We start from the raw sequence: 14,283 nt of genomic DNA on the forward strand, positions 1-14,283 counted from the left end.
TATAGCTAAACATTGGAATAATGCATGTCCATCTGCTGTTCAGCATGTTAAAAACAAAATTTGGCTTATTGCCTCCATAGAAGAAAATGACTTTAAATGCAAGGGAAAGCAGATAAATTCTATATGGGAGTCTTGGCCTATGTTCAGCTCATACACCCCTGCCACTCCATAAAAATTTGGTACTTTTTCAATAATATCCCTAATGGACGATCTTATTATATTGTGTGGCCCTTTCACAGAACAATGAATAAATCAATTTAAACTTAGTATGATAACTTAGTAGGCATTATCTGCAATTTTCTCACAGTGAATCCTGGGTTATGCACTCCCATCCCCCTTCACTACACCTCCAGCCCCTCCCATTTTCTAAGTTTAAAAATACATAAATGACACACTAATGTTTTTTCTTTATTTATTTTTGTACCAGTGTTAAATTACTGACCTCTGTGTATTTATGTTGTTTGTACAAGTTTTCATTTTATAAAGAAAGTTTTTTTTTGTTATGTTTTTTTTTTTTAAATGTGACTGCACTAGTGTGTGCCTTCTCTTTCTCTCTTCTTATACACACAGTGTTATATGCAAACATTTGGTCAATTTGCAAGCTACACTAAATAACACAACTTCCGCAAGTCCCAAACCTAAACATTATATATTTATGCACTTTAATACACAATTACTATTTATTTGCTCAATGTAACAGATTACTTGTAGTCAGCTAATAACACTTTCATACTGCCGCCCCTGCAATATCCTGGGTTTTTGAAGCCGGGTTTTTGCAGGGTCTCGGAGCGTCCCAGCTCAGAAACACCATTCATACTGCACCTCGGACCCGGGAATTTCCCGGGTTGACCCCATTCATACTGCACAAGTCTGTGCCCTGGCAATTTGTGGGAGTCATCACCAGAGCACTTTTCATTGGCTGAAAGCTGAAATATGACAAAAAAATTCTCTCTCTCTCTCTCTCTCTTTTTTTTTCATGCTTTAGCATTTTATACCCACTCTTCCTCGTAGAACTTGTTTAGCTCAAAAATATTATTTTTACGACATGTTTGAGATGTCCCCGCCCACTGTCAATATTGAGCAAGTCTGGAATCTGTGAAGGCCATCCAAAACTTTCATCTTTATTTCCTGTAAGTACTTTGTGGTACATGTTGAGGTATGTTTCTGATTGTTTTTTTCCTGGAACATCCAGACTACTTTCAGCTTCAATTTCTTCACTGATTCCCAGGCATTAGTTTTCAGAACTTGTTAATAGTTAGTTAAATCCATTATTCCTATCACACAGTCAATATTTCCAGTTCTGACTGCTAAACCCCTCCCCTGAATCTCCCCTGACCCACCCCATGCCTAACAAGGTGTAGTAAGGTGTGTTTTTCTTTGAATGCCTCACCTGTTCCAAAAGTTATCTTCTGTGGCGTGGCCAAAAAGTAAATGTTTGTTCCAAAATGGTTCTGGCTTTAAGTTGAGTTTTGTGATGATGTTATAGGAAAGTGTTCCTACTTACCTCTTAAATGCAGATCATTTTTGTGCAATAAACTCTTTATTGCAGACCTGTGGAACACTACTCTGGAATCAGCTAGACCTTATTGTAGGTCCTTTACAGTGATATGTCGGTTTTGCTTTGCACATCTGATCAGTTTACAAGCAGTTATATCAGAGATAATTTTGGGTTTTCCAGCTCACAGTTATTGCAATGACGTCAAAAGTTCCTCTTAATAAATTGTATCAATGAACTATATTGTATCAATGTAGTTTATTTCAGCTAAATTACATGTGGGGCTTAGCTGCTACTAACCAAACCGAGCGGTTTTCTCACTCTCTGACTAATCAGAGTGAAGTCGTTCTGTATTGGTTATTAGAGACAGGCCTCCCGACCTGTCATTAATGACAGGGCTCTGCAGGTAACAGGATGCGGAGTGTGTAAGTTGTTTATTTTTTCCTTAAGGATTAAAAGCTGGAAGACTAAGAGGATTCCCAGCATGGATTTAGGTGTGTAATAAATTGGCAAAATAAGGTGTCATTTAGTATTTAATAAAATACTTTTTTCACAGTGTTTGTGTTTTGTTTATAAATAGTATTTTTTTCTGTACCACTACATGTCCCAGCAAGTTCTGGATGCCAGGACACACTGGCACTTGTAGTATATTAAGCGCCAGCATGTCCTTGCAGCCATAGATATTCTGACACCAGTAGTTCTACAAGATTCACAGTTTATGTCTGGTATAGCTTCCTGGAAACAGTAGTGCCACAGAATAAAATGCAGATTTCTTGCTTTTCATCAACAACTTGCTACGCGTTATGATATGCTTAAAGCATATGATATTCTTTAAATATATGCAGCAGGCACATTTAACATAGTATGCTACGTCACCTGCATCTGAAGATACATGCAGCTCAGCATGTACAAGTAATTACATTATTTTGTCGAACACGTTTTAAATATGCATGAATTTCATCCAACCCTACATGAGACTCTTTATGCCTAATAATAAGCCCCCAGCTACAATATGAGATCCCAGCATGGCTAACACCAAGGACCTCAGGCAAGGAGAGTCTGACCCTTTGTAAGGCTGCGGGAACATCAGCCGGGTAAGTCATACATTGAAATGTTCACCCCAAAAAAATAAAAATGACACTTTCGGATTGTTGAACAGAAAAACAAATGACCAGGTCAGTCTTATTTTTTTTTAAAGGGTAAGAAGAGGACCGTCCTTTAGGACTGGAGGTAGAGTCAAACCATAAGTATACCGCCATAAGGTACCAAGAATTAAGCTGGGTACACACTACAGAAAATTACTGCAGTTGCGATTTCTGTAACGATTTTACTGAAAGACCTGATTTTACTGAAAAACCTGATGAGCATGCAGAATTATGTGTACACACCTACATGATTTACCTTCAGATCTGTGCTCTTCATCTGTCATAACCATCTGCTGCAAAGATCATGACTCTGCACACTCTATAGAGATCTGCCTACACTGCTGGTCGTGAGTGCATACACATTTGCCTGACATCGTTCCATCTTTGATCATGATTTTTAGGAAGGTTAAAAAACCAAATCAAACGATACAGGACCTCATTTAGAGTTGGACGCAAAGTCCGTTTAAGAAGTGTAGGAGTGGGAGTGTGCCGCAGCTTGGTAGGGTATTACGAGTGGCAAGCAACCCCAGTTGCGTCCCACTCTTAATACCCTATCGAGCTGTGAGCAGTTCCTGCATCTAGCTAACGCTTGCGCCACCTAATTCCTGCTGCACAACTTTAGCCCTGTTTTGACGTCTGTTGCGTCTGCGCCTCACAGCGACTAGGATGTATTTACATGGTCACGCCTTCACAAGTCGGCATTCCTCCCATTCTCTCGTAGTGAGTCGCAAGCTGTCGCAAGTGTTAATTGCGTCCAAGATGCAGGCGGATTTGGTGCTTTCTGCACATGCGTGGTAGTGTTTTTTTGTTGGATGCGCCTAAAACGGACTTTGCGTCCGACTCTAAATGAGGTCCACAATGTGCTTTGGTAAGTTAAAACATGATCGTGGGAGCATACACATTAATGCAATATGTGACTAAATGGTCGTTTAGCGTGTGACCGGCGCAATACCTGTAGTGTGTAACGAACTTTACTTTTATACTGTAGAACTCTTTGGGAGGTCATGTACAAATCTGCAAAAGTTGAAATAAGTGCACCAGTACATTCTATGATGCAAAGTTTATATATCTGACACTTAACATAAAGGAAGTGGGATGCTATTTTCATTCATGAATTAAACAATAGTTAAACAAGGGTGAATCACACAGTATTTTAGAAGTGAAATGGGTAAGGTAAAATTACTATGGTAACAGACAGTACAGTGTGATGGCAGTTTTACGGTTTCGGATGATGTGCATAGAACTACTGTACTGATGATTATTTAATATATTTATCACATTTCTCAAAAACACTTCTATAGAGAGGATTCAAAAATGTATAAAAGCTTTAACAGGGTAACAAACTAATATGAAAGCAAAGTATTGAACTGCTGCAAGCCAAGTTCACAATTTCTAGAGTACACAGTGCTGGTTCACTGTTGACAGTGCTGCTGCAGTCTGCAGTGTACGCAGTGCTGGTTTACAGATTTCAACATACACAATACTGGCACAGAGTCTCCAGTGCACACAGTGCTGGTTCAAAGTTTCCAATGTACACAGTGCTGGCTTCAGGGCACTCAGTGGTGGTTCAAAATATGCAATGTACACAATGCTAGTTTACATTACATCATAAATGACCACCAGTGCTGGCTCCAGTGTACAAAGTTCTGGTTCAGAATAGCCAATGTACACAGTGTTGGTTCAGAGTCTCCAGTGTAGACAGTGCTGGTGCAGAGTAGCTAATGTACACGGTGCTGGTTCAGAGTAGCCAGTGTACTGTACACCATGCTGGTTCAGAGTAGCCAATGTTCACAGTGCTGGTTCAGAATGTCCAGTGTACACCATGCTGGTTCAGAGTAGCCAATGTTCACAGTGCTGGTTCAGAATGTCCAGTGTACACCATGCTGGTTCAGAGTAGACAGTGTTCACAGTGCTGGTTCGGAATGTCCAGTGTACACCGTGCTGGTTCAGAGTAGCCAATGTTCACAGTGCTGACGCAGAGTCTCCAGTGTACACCATGCTGGTTCAGAGTAGCCAATGTTCACAGTGCAGGTTCAGAATGTCCAGTGTACACCATGCTGGTTCAGAGTAGACAGTGTTCACAGTGCTGGTTCGGAATGTCCAGTGTACACCGTGCTGGTTCAGAGTAGCCAATGTTCACAGTGCTGACGCAGAGTCTCCAGTGTACACCATGCTGGTTCAGAGTAGCCAATGTTCACAGTGCTGGTATAGAAAGTCCAGTGTACACAATACTGGTTCAGAGTAGTCGGTGTACACAGTGCTGGTTCACAGCCTGTTAGGGGTGCAAAAATTTGCATCTCCGAATAGCAGGAGTTGGGCAGGGTTGGAGTGTTCCTCGCAGAGCACAAATTAGGAACATGAGTGTACCTACATTTATACCCACATACAAAAAAAAAGTGAGTACAATAACTAAAAGTGTAGTTTTGTAAAACCGCACGTTATTTGCTGATTTTATGTGTGGTTTGGAAACTGTGAGATTTACTAAAGGCCAAACTGCACATAAAATAGTATGTTTCGAAAGCACACGGCTTGACATAGCCATCCAGGTTTTTTGCAAATGGCAGGCATACAAACCATGGAATTTATTAAGCTGCAGCTTGCAAACCTTCAGAAAAAAAGACAGTTTTTGTAGACATGGTTTTGACAGGTGAGATCGCTCAAACCGCATGCTGTTTGCTATCCCTCGATCCTAAATATTGAAATAACATGGTCCCAATCCTAAATATCGAAATAATATAGCCCAATCCTAAATATCAAAATATTATGGCCCCCTGGTTTTACTATTCGGGTTTGACAAACCACATCAGATGCAGTTTGCATTTACAGCGTCCAAACTACAGGATAGTAAAACCGCATTTGACGTGTGGCGTTTTGCAAACTGTACATAACAACCATTAGTAAATCTACCCCCAAGATCTTGTTTTGCGGGACAAGAGCTTATAAATTAGATAAAGGGGTGGAGAAGGAGCATTTAAGGGCATTCCCTGGTTTACAACAGGGTATACAGTATGTAAGTCTATACAAATGGTCTTGATGCTTCCACTATCTCTTAGGTAGCAGAGATTGACCTTCATCCTGTGCTTATCTTGGGACACACGTTGCACAGTCTCATCTTGCAAAGTCTCAGCTTTTTGACCTGTATGGGGTTCATTTAAAACACTCTAAAGCTGCAGGTTTAAGCAACACTATTTTGTATAAAAACACTGTACCACCTACAGGCTGAGCAAAGGTACTGCACTGACAAAATATCGGCGATGTACAGTTTCTGCTATAACATTTACAGCAACAAAGATAACTGCTAAATATATTTTAAAAAATATTAAAATCTGAAATTTTTTAAGATAAAAAATATTTCTTGCATAATCTAGCAATTCTGAGATAAATAGGTATCATTTTGCTGTAATGTATACTGTTTTGCTAACAGGCCAATCATCCGTTCTCCATTATCCTTTTAGCAGGACTCATTGGTGTACTGCTGTGGTTGTTAGTGCTGAGTGAGCTGGTTAGATTAGGCATTGCATTGCTCCTGCACGATTAGTGGCATTAGGTCGCGGCCTGGCATTGATCATGGTTGTTGCTGGTACTGGATCTCAGTGGCAGTGAAAAAATCTTCCAGGATGCCTTGCAAATATTCAAAGGTTGGACGCTGCTCTGGGTTTTGTTGCCAGCACTGTAGCATGATGGTATACAACTCCTGTGGGCAGTTTGAGGGGCACGGCATGCGGTAACCACGCTCCAAAGCAGTGATCACTTCCAAATTGGACATTCCTGGAAGAGTGGAGAGTTTTAGTAACTTTTCTCAATTATTAAATACTCATATCAGTCCTGACAAGTGTGAAAGTCATACTAATTGGTGTCGTCATGCCACAGGAACCTAGAAAATCCATTGTCTACATTCTCATGAATGGCTCACCCTACAAATTGTCTACTTCCGCTGTGTGCAGTAAACAGGTATATTTTTATAGGAGAACACCATGCAAACAAAATATTTAATCAATAAATCTCCCTCCTCCAAGGGGTAAAAAGTAGAGGTGCAATACTCCGACATCCGTTCTTGGCAACCATTCGCCCTCAATGGCTGCTCCTCTAGGCATAAAAAAATGAAGAATTATAAAAGGGCCATAGTCTTACGGATATAAATTAACATAAAACCCAGCTGAAATCCACAGCCACAAACATTGTAAACCCACTAAGTTCACAAACTAAATAAATAAACCTGATTCTATAATGTTGAATTTATGAGCCAGACTGTTATTTTAGGATTTGTCCCTACTCTCCCAGCTGTAGACAAGGATGTAATGGTTAAGGGGAAGGGCTGCCTGAAATGCGTAATCACTGTCATATAAAGAAGATATATTTTAACTTTTTTTCAATAAATCAATTCCTGGGGGTAAATGTATTAAACTGCGATTTCTGCAAATTGTCGATATTTGGCGACTTTGACAGCTAAATTTAAAACGGCAATGACTTTAAGGGCAAACCTTGCCCTTCATCATCATCATCATCATTTGTTTATATAGTGCCAGCAAAGTCTGCTTACGAAACACAATAAAAAAACAATACTGGGTAAAGCAGACAAAGGGGTAATAATTCCCTGCTTGCAAGGTTACAATCTATGGGTACCCTCGAGGACATTGCCATTTTAAATTTAGATGTCAAAGTCACCAAATATCGTTGATTTTCAGAAATTGCAGTTTAATAAATTTACCCCCTGGAGTGCTAGTTTTCGTGTAGCAAAGTATGCTTAGAAACATTGGGGGGGGGGGGGGGGGGATTATATAAAACCGGATGGAACAGAAGGTGGAGGTAAATTGTCTTTGGTATGGTTGTAAATATCTCTACATTCTATTAAAAAACACTACTTTTAACTCCACTTTAGAACATGAATCTAGTTGTGGGTACGCAAATATACACAAGATGATGCTCTCACCAGGGTATGGGGTCCTCCCATATGTGCAAATTTCAGTCAACAAGACGCCAAATGACCAGACGTCAGATTTTATGGTGAAGGAACTGTAGTTTGCAGCCTCGGGTGCGGTCCATTTTATGGGGAACTTGGCTCCTAATAAGCAGGTAAAGAGTATGTCAATCATCAATATTACTTATCACGGGTCATTATCTCAGAAGGATTGTGTGCCTGACTTGTCTGTGTGTATGTCTTATAGATGAGTATCCTGCTATTAGTATGACATCTTGGCCATAGTTACCTATGTTTGCCTATTGTTGTATGGTTGCTTATTTTCCCATGTTAAATTTAAGTGATTTGTTGCAAGAATTATATTTATATGTGTAAAGTTATATAATGGAAAGTTTGCATGCTCATCGTAATTTTAAAACACATTGTATGGGTCAGTGTTGTTGCTCCTTTATTTACCCTCTCTGGCTGTGTACTCGCAGTCCTCAATCAGTCGAGCTAAACCAAAGTCTGCAATCTTACACGCCATGGTCGCTGACACTAGGCAGTTTGCGGCTCGCAGGTCACGGTGGATATAATTATTCTTTTCAATGAACCGCATTCCTTCAGCAATCTGTTGATGTGTAGACAGTGGGAACAAAATACACATAAGTCTGGATGAGATTTGTGGATTGAGCACAAGAAACAGAGCTCCGTATAATTACAAAGGTCTCACCTGGGCGGAAAAGTCAATAAGTTGCTGCAGTGGCAGGCAGCTCCCTTCCTGACTCTTCAGAAAGTCCAGCAGACTTCCCTTTTGCATGTATTCAGTAATTATGAATATTGGCTCTTCCCGAGTCACCACGGCATGCAGGCGTACCAGCCTCTCGTGCTGTAATGTCTTCATCAGATTTGCTTCTTCCAGAAAGGCCTCGGGGGACATACTTCCTGGCTTCATTGTCTTCACAGCTACCTGTGTGTGCCCATTGTATGTTGCTGGGGAAATTCAGGGGCAAAGAGTTGTCAGTTGGCAATGTCATGATACAAAGGTGGGTGGGTGAAAAGAAACTATTACACTATTGGGGACTGGTGTATGACAAAGGAAAGGAAGTGAGGGTTCACAAATGTAGGGGAGGAATAGTGAACGACTGTATGTGAAAGATAGATTGTGTATGAGAGATAAGTTGTGTCTTGGTGGGGTTAGCATATTGTTTTTAGGTATTTATGGAAGGAAACTAGTACTTTAATAGATAGAAGTGCTCAAAAACTTCTTAAAAAAGTTAAAATAAAAAGTAAATAACAATTTTGCTAAAATCCTGTTTCACAGCGACTGTCAAACCCAAAATAGGTAGAAATATATAGAGCATTTGGGGGGTTTCAAGCATTGCTCCTCTAGAACCCACAGACAGTAGAACAGAACTGACTATGCTGAAACTCAGTGGAGAATTAAAACATAGTTCTGAAACAGTTACAGAGATTATCAATGTAACAGGGCTGACAGAGGGGACACTATCATAGATAATATCACTACAGTGCATGGATGTTTTTATGTTTTGTTAGCCAATAATGCACACATTTGGGTGGCTTTCAGGAAAACCTCCCAACTTCAGACAAGAACAAGCTGTCAGCAGCTTGTACCCTATGCAGATGGAATGATATTGGGGTAATCTTCTCAGCCACTTTGTAAGGCATAAAAGCCCTATAATAGAGGTAGAACTTGTATATTTACCTTATTAAATAAGTTGATTTATTTATTGTGGATGCTGCAAAAAGAAATCCATTCCTTACCTAACCAAACATCTCCAAACTGCCCAGCTCCAAGCTTCTTTTCCAAGGACAGTGATTCTCGTGGGACCTCCCAGGCATCCTTCTCCCATGGTTTCTCTGGACGGGCAGTCTTACAGGGTGTGGTGAGATACTGGCACAGTCCATCCATGTTATCTGTGCATAGAAATGATCACACTGGTGTCAAAATAACTTCAATTGTTTTCATACAGGTACTGATCCATAGAGCAAGCAGACATTGATATTTACCTCTCTCTACACAAAAATTGTTCTCATAAACTGAACTCACCGACAGACTTGTCCCGTTATTTAGAAACACGAAAGGTAATGTTCTCCCTTAATTATTATCCAAGGAATTTCCTCCTCCATCAAAAATGTTTTTTAAACCAATTATGTTATTTAAACTACTTGTCTGGACCATTCAGCACTTTTTTCTGACCCTGCAGAATTCTCAGCCATCCAGCTCATACTTCCTGCAACCATGGGGCAGCTGTCTGGTCACACCTCTGCCTTACAGTAGACTGGCTGTGTGATATACAATACAGTAAAAGTCCATGGAAACAGTCCCCTGCAGAGAAGACTGCAGGGGACACAAAGTAGACTTGAGGCTGAATGGTGAACATGGTTCATATGAACACTAAGGGGGTAAATATGTCAAGCTGCAAGTTTCTGGAGTGTTTGAAAAGTGCAGATGTTGCCTATAGCAACCAGATTCTAGTTATAATTTATTTAGTACAGTCTACAAAATGACAGCTGGGATTTGATTGGTTGCTATAGGCAACATCTCCAATTTTCAAACCCGCCAGACACACGCTGTTTGATAAATTTACCCCCAAGTAAGTTTGCATAGAAAAAATGTTGTTGTTGGAGCGATAAATATTTTTGTAACATTACACTGATGCTAACATGCCCTTTTGGACACTGCTAATATTAGGCTGTGTATTATACATGAACACAGAAACATCAGTTTGGATCTCACTTTGATAGTAGATGACCAGTTCCTGCAGAGAATGAAACGTTTTCCGGGGTGAGACAAAGTAACCGCCTTCATCCAGGCTACGAATCTTGTAATGTTTCACCATGTTTCCAGACTGAACGTTGAAGTCTCTAACTGAAAGTGAGAAGCAGCCTGAAAAAGATTGGTAAAGGATGTAAGACATCTATATAGGACTTGTATGGATTGTACTGACAATTTACACCATTGGGTAAATTTATCAAGCTGCTGGTTTGAAAAAGTGGAGATGCTGCCTATAGCACGCAATCAGATTCTAGCTATCATTTATTTAGTACAGTCTACAAAATGATAGCTAGAATCTGATTGGTTGCTGTAGATAACATCTCCACTTTTTCAAACTTGTAGCTTGAAAAATTTACCCCCATGACTCTTCACTGACTTTGGAAAGTCACAGCAAAGCCTCAAACCTTCTGTTTGTGCAGAGAGAAATCATCTCACACGTCAGCCTCACAAAGTTGGGTCCCATTATTCCAGACTCAAATCCAAAATTCAGAGGTTATACTGCCACCCCCCACTTCATATTTAAAAAATGGAGACTCTAGATTCCAAGACGTACGAGTACACAGATAGTAACGACCTTCCATTTCAGCCACACACAAACTCAATCACCTTTCATGGTCTCACTGTCCCGTATCATGAAAGAGCCAGTCTCATTCCCAGGGGACAGAAGCTGCCGCTCTGCTTCTTTTCTACTGACCTCTTTAAAATACCATCTGCAAAAGAAAATAGTGTCAGGCAATTAGAGGAGGATCCGATTTTCCCAATCAACACACTTTCTTTTGGGAAATGTTTTATCAATAAGACAAGAGGGGGAAAAAATGCATTTTTTTAATCAGAGATCTTTACTGTAAGAGATGTGGAAATACGGAACTTGCTCCCATGGTAATAAGGGACGTATATGAAAAATGGTACCTGGGTAACTGTGTAAATAGTTTGAATATTTGGGTCTCTGTATAAAGTTCTACCATTTATTCTCTTGGAATTGTTTTTTTTTTGCTTTCTAATGTTACTGGTGGTGAATTCTACAGCTAACAAATACTAAATATACTCCAATAATTTGCATCAATTTTAGATGAGTACATGATATTTATCTTCAAGTATCATTATATATATGGCTGGCATGTAAGGCAAAGGTAAGATTGACAAGTGACTATGGAGTAAACGTCATTCCTTTACTTATGTTAATGTTATGTTAATGAAAACTGTCACAAAAGCAAAGAAACTACAAAGAAAGTTATACAGATACCGAGGGACAAAAGTGATATAAGTGAGAAACTCACTCTTCAGACTCCAGAGAATTAACTCTTCCAACATAATTACTCGGGATATAGCCTTCTTCTCCTGTATTCATCAAGCGTGCCGTCCACCATTCTCCTGACCTGCAGCAAGAGGGAAAGAGAAACCCAATGGAATTATTGTACTGACAAACTGATTTCTGTGTAATTTAAAGGAAAATATAATAATTATTTGGCAGAATCCTTATGTTGAGAAGGTAAATGGGACCATAAGACCACAACACATATAAAAGACTCACTAATAGCCTCAGCCTATGTAAAAGAAAAGCTACGGGAACATGTTTAAACTAAAGACATTTCAAATAACACTGTTATTCATGGAGGAAGCATAACATGACCAGATATTATTAATCTGTCTTCATATGGGAATTTTACATATACAGTATATTTGTGAATGGCACAAGATGAATTTTGAAAGATCAACTTATTTTTGAGGTTTACTGGCCCTTTAAAGGGCACTATATTAAAACCATACATATTTGATAACAATACGTGTCCCACTAAGTCTGAGAGATGATCGGATCTGAAGTTACTTCTCTGTAAAGTTTTTTCATTTCAATGAGAACATGGCCACTGGAGGGCACTGTTCTATTACCACTACAGAGCTAACAAAGCCAGTGTTAGACATTAATATTAAAGGCTCTGTGTTACTGAGCTAAAAAATATACTTCAGATAACTGTATATACTTAACTAAATATGTTCACTATACTGCAACATGTTAGGAGGAGGTGCTTCTCTACCACAAGAGGGAGAGAGTGACTGACATCTTGGCAGAAGTATCTTGTATAAGTGCAACTCAACTGCAGCTCAGATGGCTGTAGCCTCAGTTTTTCTGGCCTATACCCAGGGCCGGATTAAGGGAAGGGAGGCCCCCGGGCTAAGAGTACTGTGAGGCCTCCACCCATGAGCCCCTTCCCCCCATGAGCTTACCTTCTTCCGATGTTTCACTCCCTGTAGTGCTTCCATGGTGCACTATAATCTCCTTACTGAGGTGATCTCGTGAGAGAGAGACTATGGATCATAGTCTCACTCTCACAAGATCTCCTCAGTAAGGAGATTACTGTGCACTGCATAAGTACTATAGTGACAGCAGGCATCTAACAGCATAACATTTGCTGTTAGCTGCCTGCCATTCTCCTTGAACAGGTGACAGTCGGAGCCAGGGGCGGGGACGCCCCCGACCCGATGAATGCTGGTGGGGCCCCAAGCTGCCCGAGGCCCCTGGGCTGTAGCCCCCTTAGCCCTATTGTTAATCTGGCTCTGCCTGTACCAAATCTACTGAGGACACAGTCCTAAAGATGTGGCAGGAGCATTAGCTGTCTGCACTGGAGTGTGCAGGTAACATTATACTTTTTGAATACAGCTTCAGTGGATTTTCAGGTTAACACTGCACAATGTATTTCATTTTCATAGTTCATATCTGAACATGTACTTTTGGGGGATTAGTGTTCCTTTCATTACTGATTCTTCACTTTATGTCACCTGTGCAACAAGCAATATGGCTTCTCCTCTCATATTAATAAATACAAATCTAAATAATGTTAAAGTACACCCTGCTTCTCAGTAGACTTTCCCTCTAAGTACAATAGGGTAGAAGAGAAGTACTCTGAGAGGAAGGTTTGTTAGATGACTCTCTTGGAGATGGAATGATGACGATAGGGATACATGTCTGAATTATCCTGTGTTACTTACTCCACAATTAACTGGAAATAGTCTCCTTTTTTAAAAGTCAGATCCCCAGGGTGTACACCATCATAGTCATACAAAGCCACCAGGACGGAGGTATCATCTCCTGTGGGCAAAGACAACAGTCAGAGCAACAGAATCACAGAGACACTCTCTGACGTGACTGGTTCCCAGGCGCGCCTCGGATAATGTCATTGGATGGCCAGTCACTGAATAATGTCATAGTATTACTCCACACATAAGGTCCTGGGATTCATGAAAACGTATAAACAGGTAGTGTCACAGAGGATACTTACCACCCCCACCTTGGTTCTCTCTTGGTTTACTCTGAAAAATAAAAACACAATCACAAAATGACTTTTCTTATTTATAGACAAAGCACCAAAATCCTGAAAAGTACATGGAAAGTCCTATAATAATTATGATCCAGTAATAATAGAAGGCGTAAGGAACAGGTAAAATTGAGAAATAAGTTACAAATTAAATAGTATTTAGAAATAGTGTACAAACATAGGAAACAAATACATTTTAATAAACATTATCTTTCAAGGAAGACATTAAGGTCAAAATCATCATTGAACCCTTTGGGAATGCAAATGTCCAGAGTATAAAATCAGTAGGATTCTCTTTTTTGGAGTAATATTATTTTATTGTTAATTCCAAAAATAGGATTGGAGAGTTTGGTCATTACTGTGTTTAGCCTGAAAATGTCTATAAATTGTGTATTTAATTTAATGTGTTCATAAAGACGTATTTTTTTACCATTCTAGATGTTGGCCTAATATTTTTAAGGCAATGTGGGCATGTGATTAAATACATAGGAAAGGTGGATCATGAGACCCATAGTGTGAGTAGAAAACTGGGCTGTGATGGTAATAAAGCAGAGTTTGCAAGTGCTACAAATACCGCATCCCCACTACTTATAATGGAACATTTTATTTGGTTCATTTTACAGTGGAAGCTAATC

The 14,283-nt window shown here is 39.8% G+C and overlaps 1 protein-coding gene across 3 annotated transcripts in view; it reads right to left on the reverse strand.

The window, feature by feature from the left end:
* Window positions 1-3,685: 3,685 nt before the first annotated feature.
* HCK (HCK proto-oncogene, Src family tyrosine kinase) overlaps window positions 3,686-14,283 on the reverse strand; it is a 47,909-nt gene continuing 37,311 nt past the window's right edge. For all 3 annotated transcript variants that reach the window (XM_075176530.1, XM_075176529.1, XM_075176531.1), the window contains 10 exons: window positions 13,613-13,643; window positions 13,323-13,422; window positions 11,615-11,713; window positions 10,944-11,047; window positions 10,299-10,448; window positions 9,323-9,475; window positions 8,271-8,530; window positions 8,015-8,168; window positions 7,571-7,702; window positions 3,686-6,408 (listed from right to left, as the gene is read on the reverse strand). In XM_075176530.1, coding sequence (XP_075032631.1) covers window positions 6,206-6,408; window positions 7,571-7,702; window positions 8,015-8,168; window positions 8,271-8,530; window positions 9,323-9,475; window positions 10,299-10,448; window positions 10,944-11,047; window positions 11,615-11,713; window positions 13,323-13,422; window positions 13,613-13,643 — 1,386 coding nt within the window. In that variant the 3' untranslated portion in view covers window positions 3,686-6,205. The remainder of the gene's footprint in view (window positions 6,409-7,570; window positions 7,703-8,014; window positions 8,169-8,270; window positions 8,531-9,322; window positions 9,476-10,298; window positions 10,449-10,943; window positions 11,048-11,614; window positions 11,714-13,322; window positions 13,423-13,612; window positions 13,644-14,283) is intronic.

This window comes from Mixophyes fleayi, chromosome 6 (genome assembly GCF_038048845.1).
Source record: "Mixophyes fleayi isolate aMixFle1 chromosome 6, aMixFle1.hap1, whole genome shotgun sequence".
Lineage (NCBI taxonomy): Eukaryota > Metazoa > Chordata > Amphibia > Anura > Limnodynastidae > Mixophyes > Mixophyes fleayi.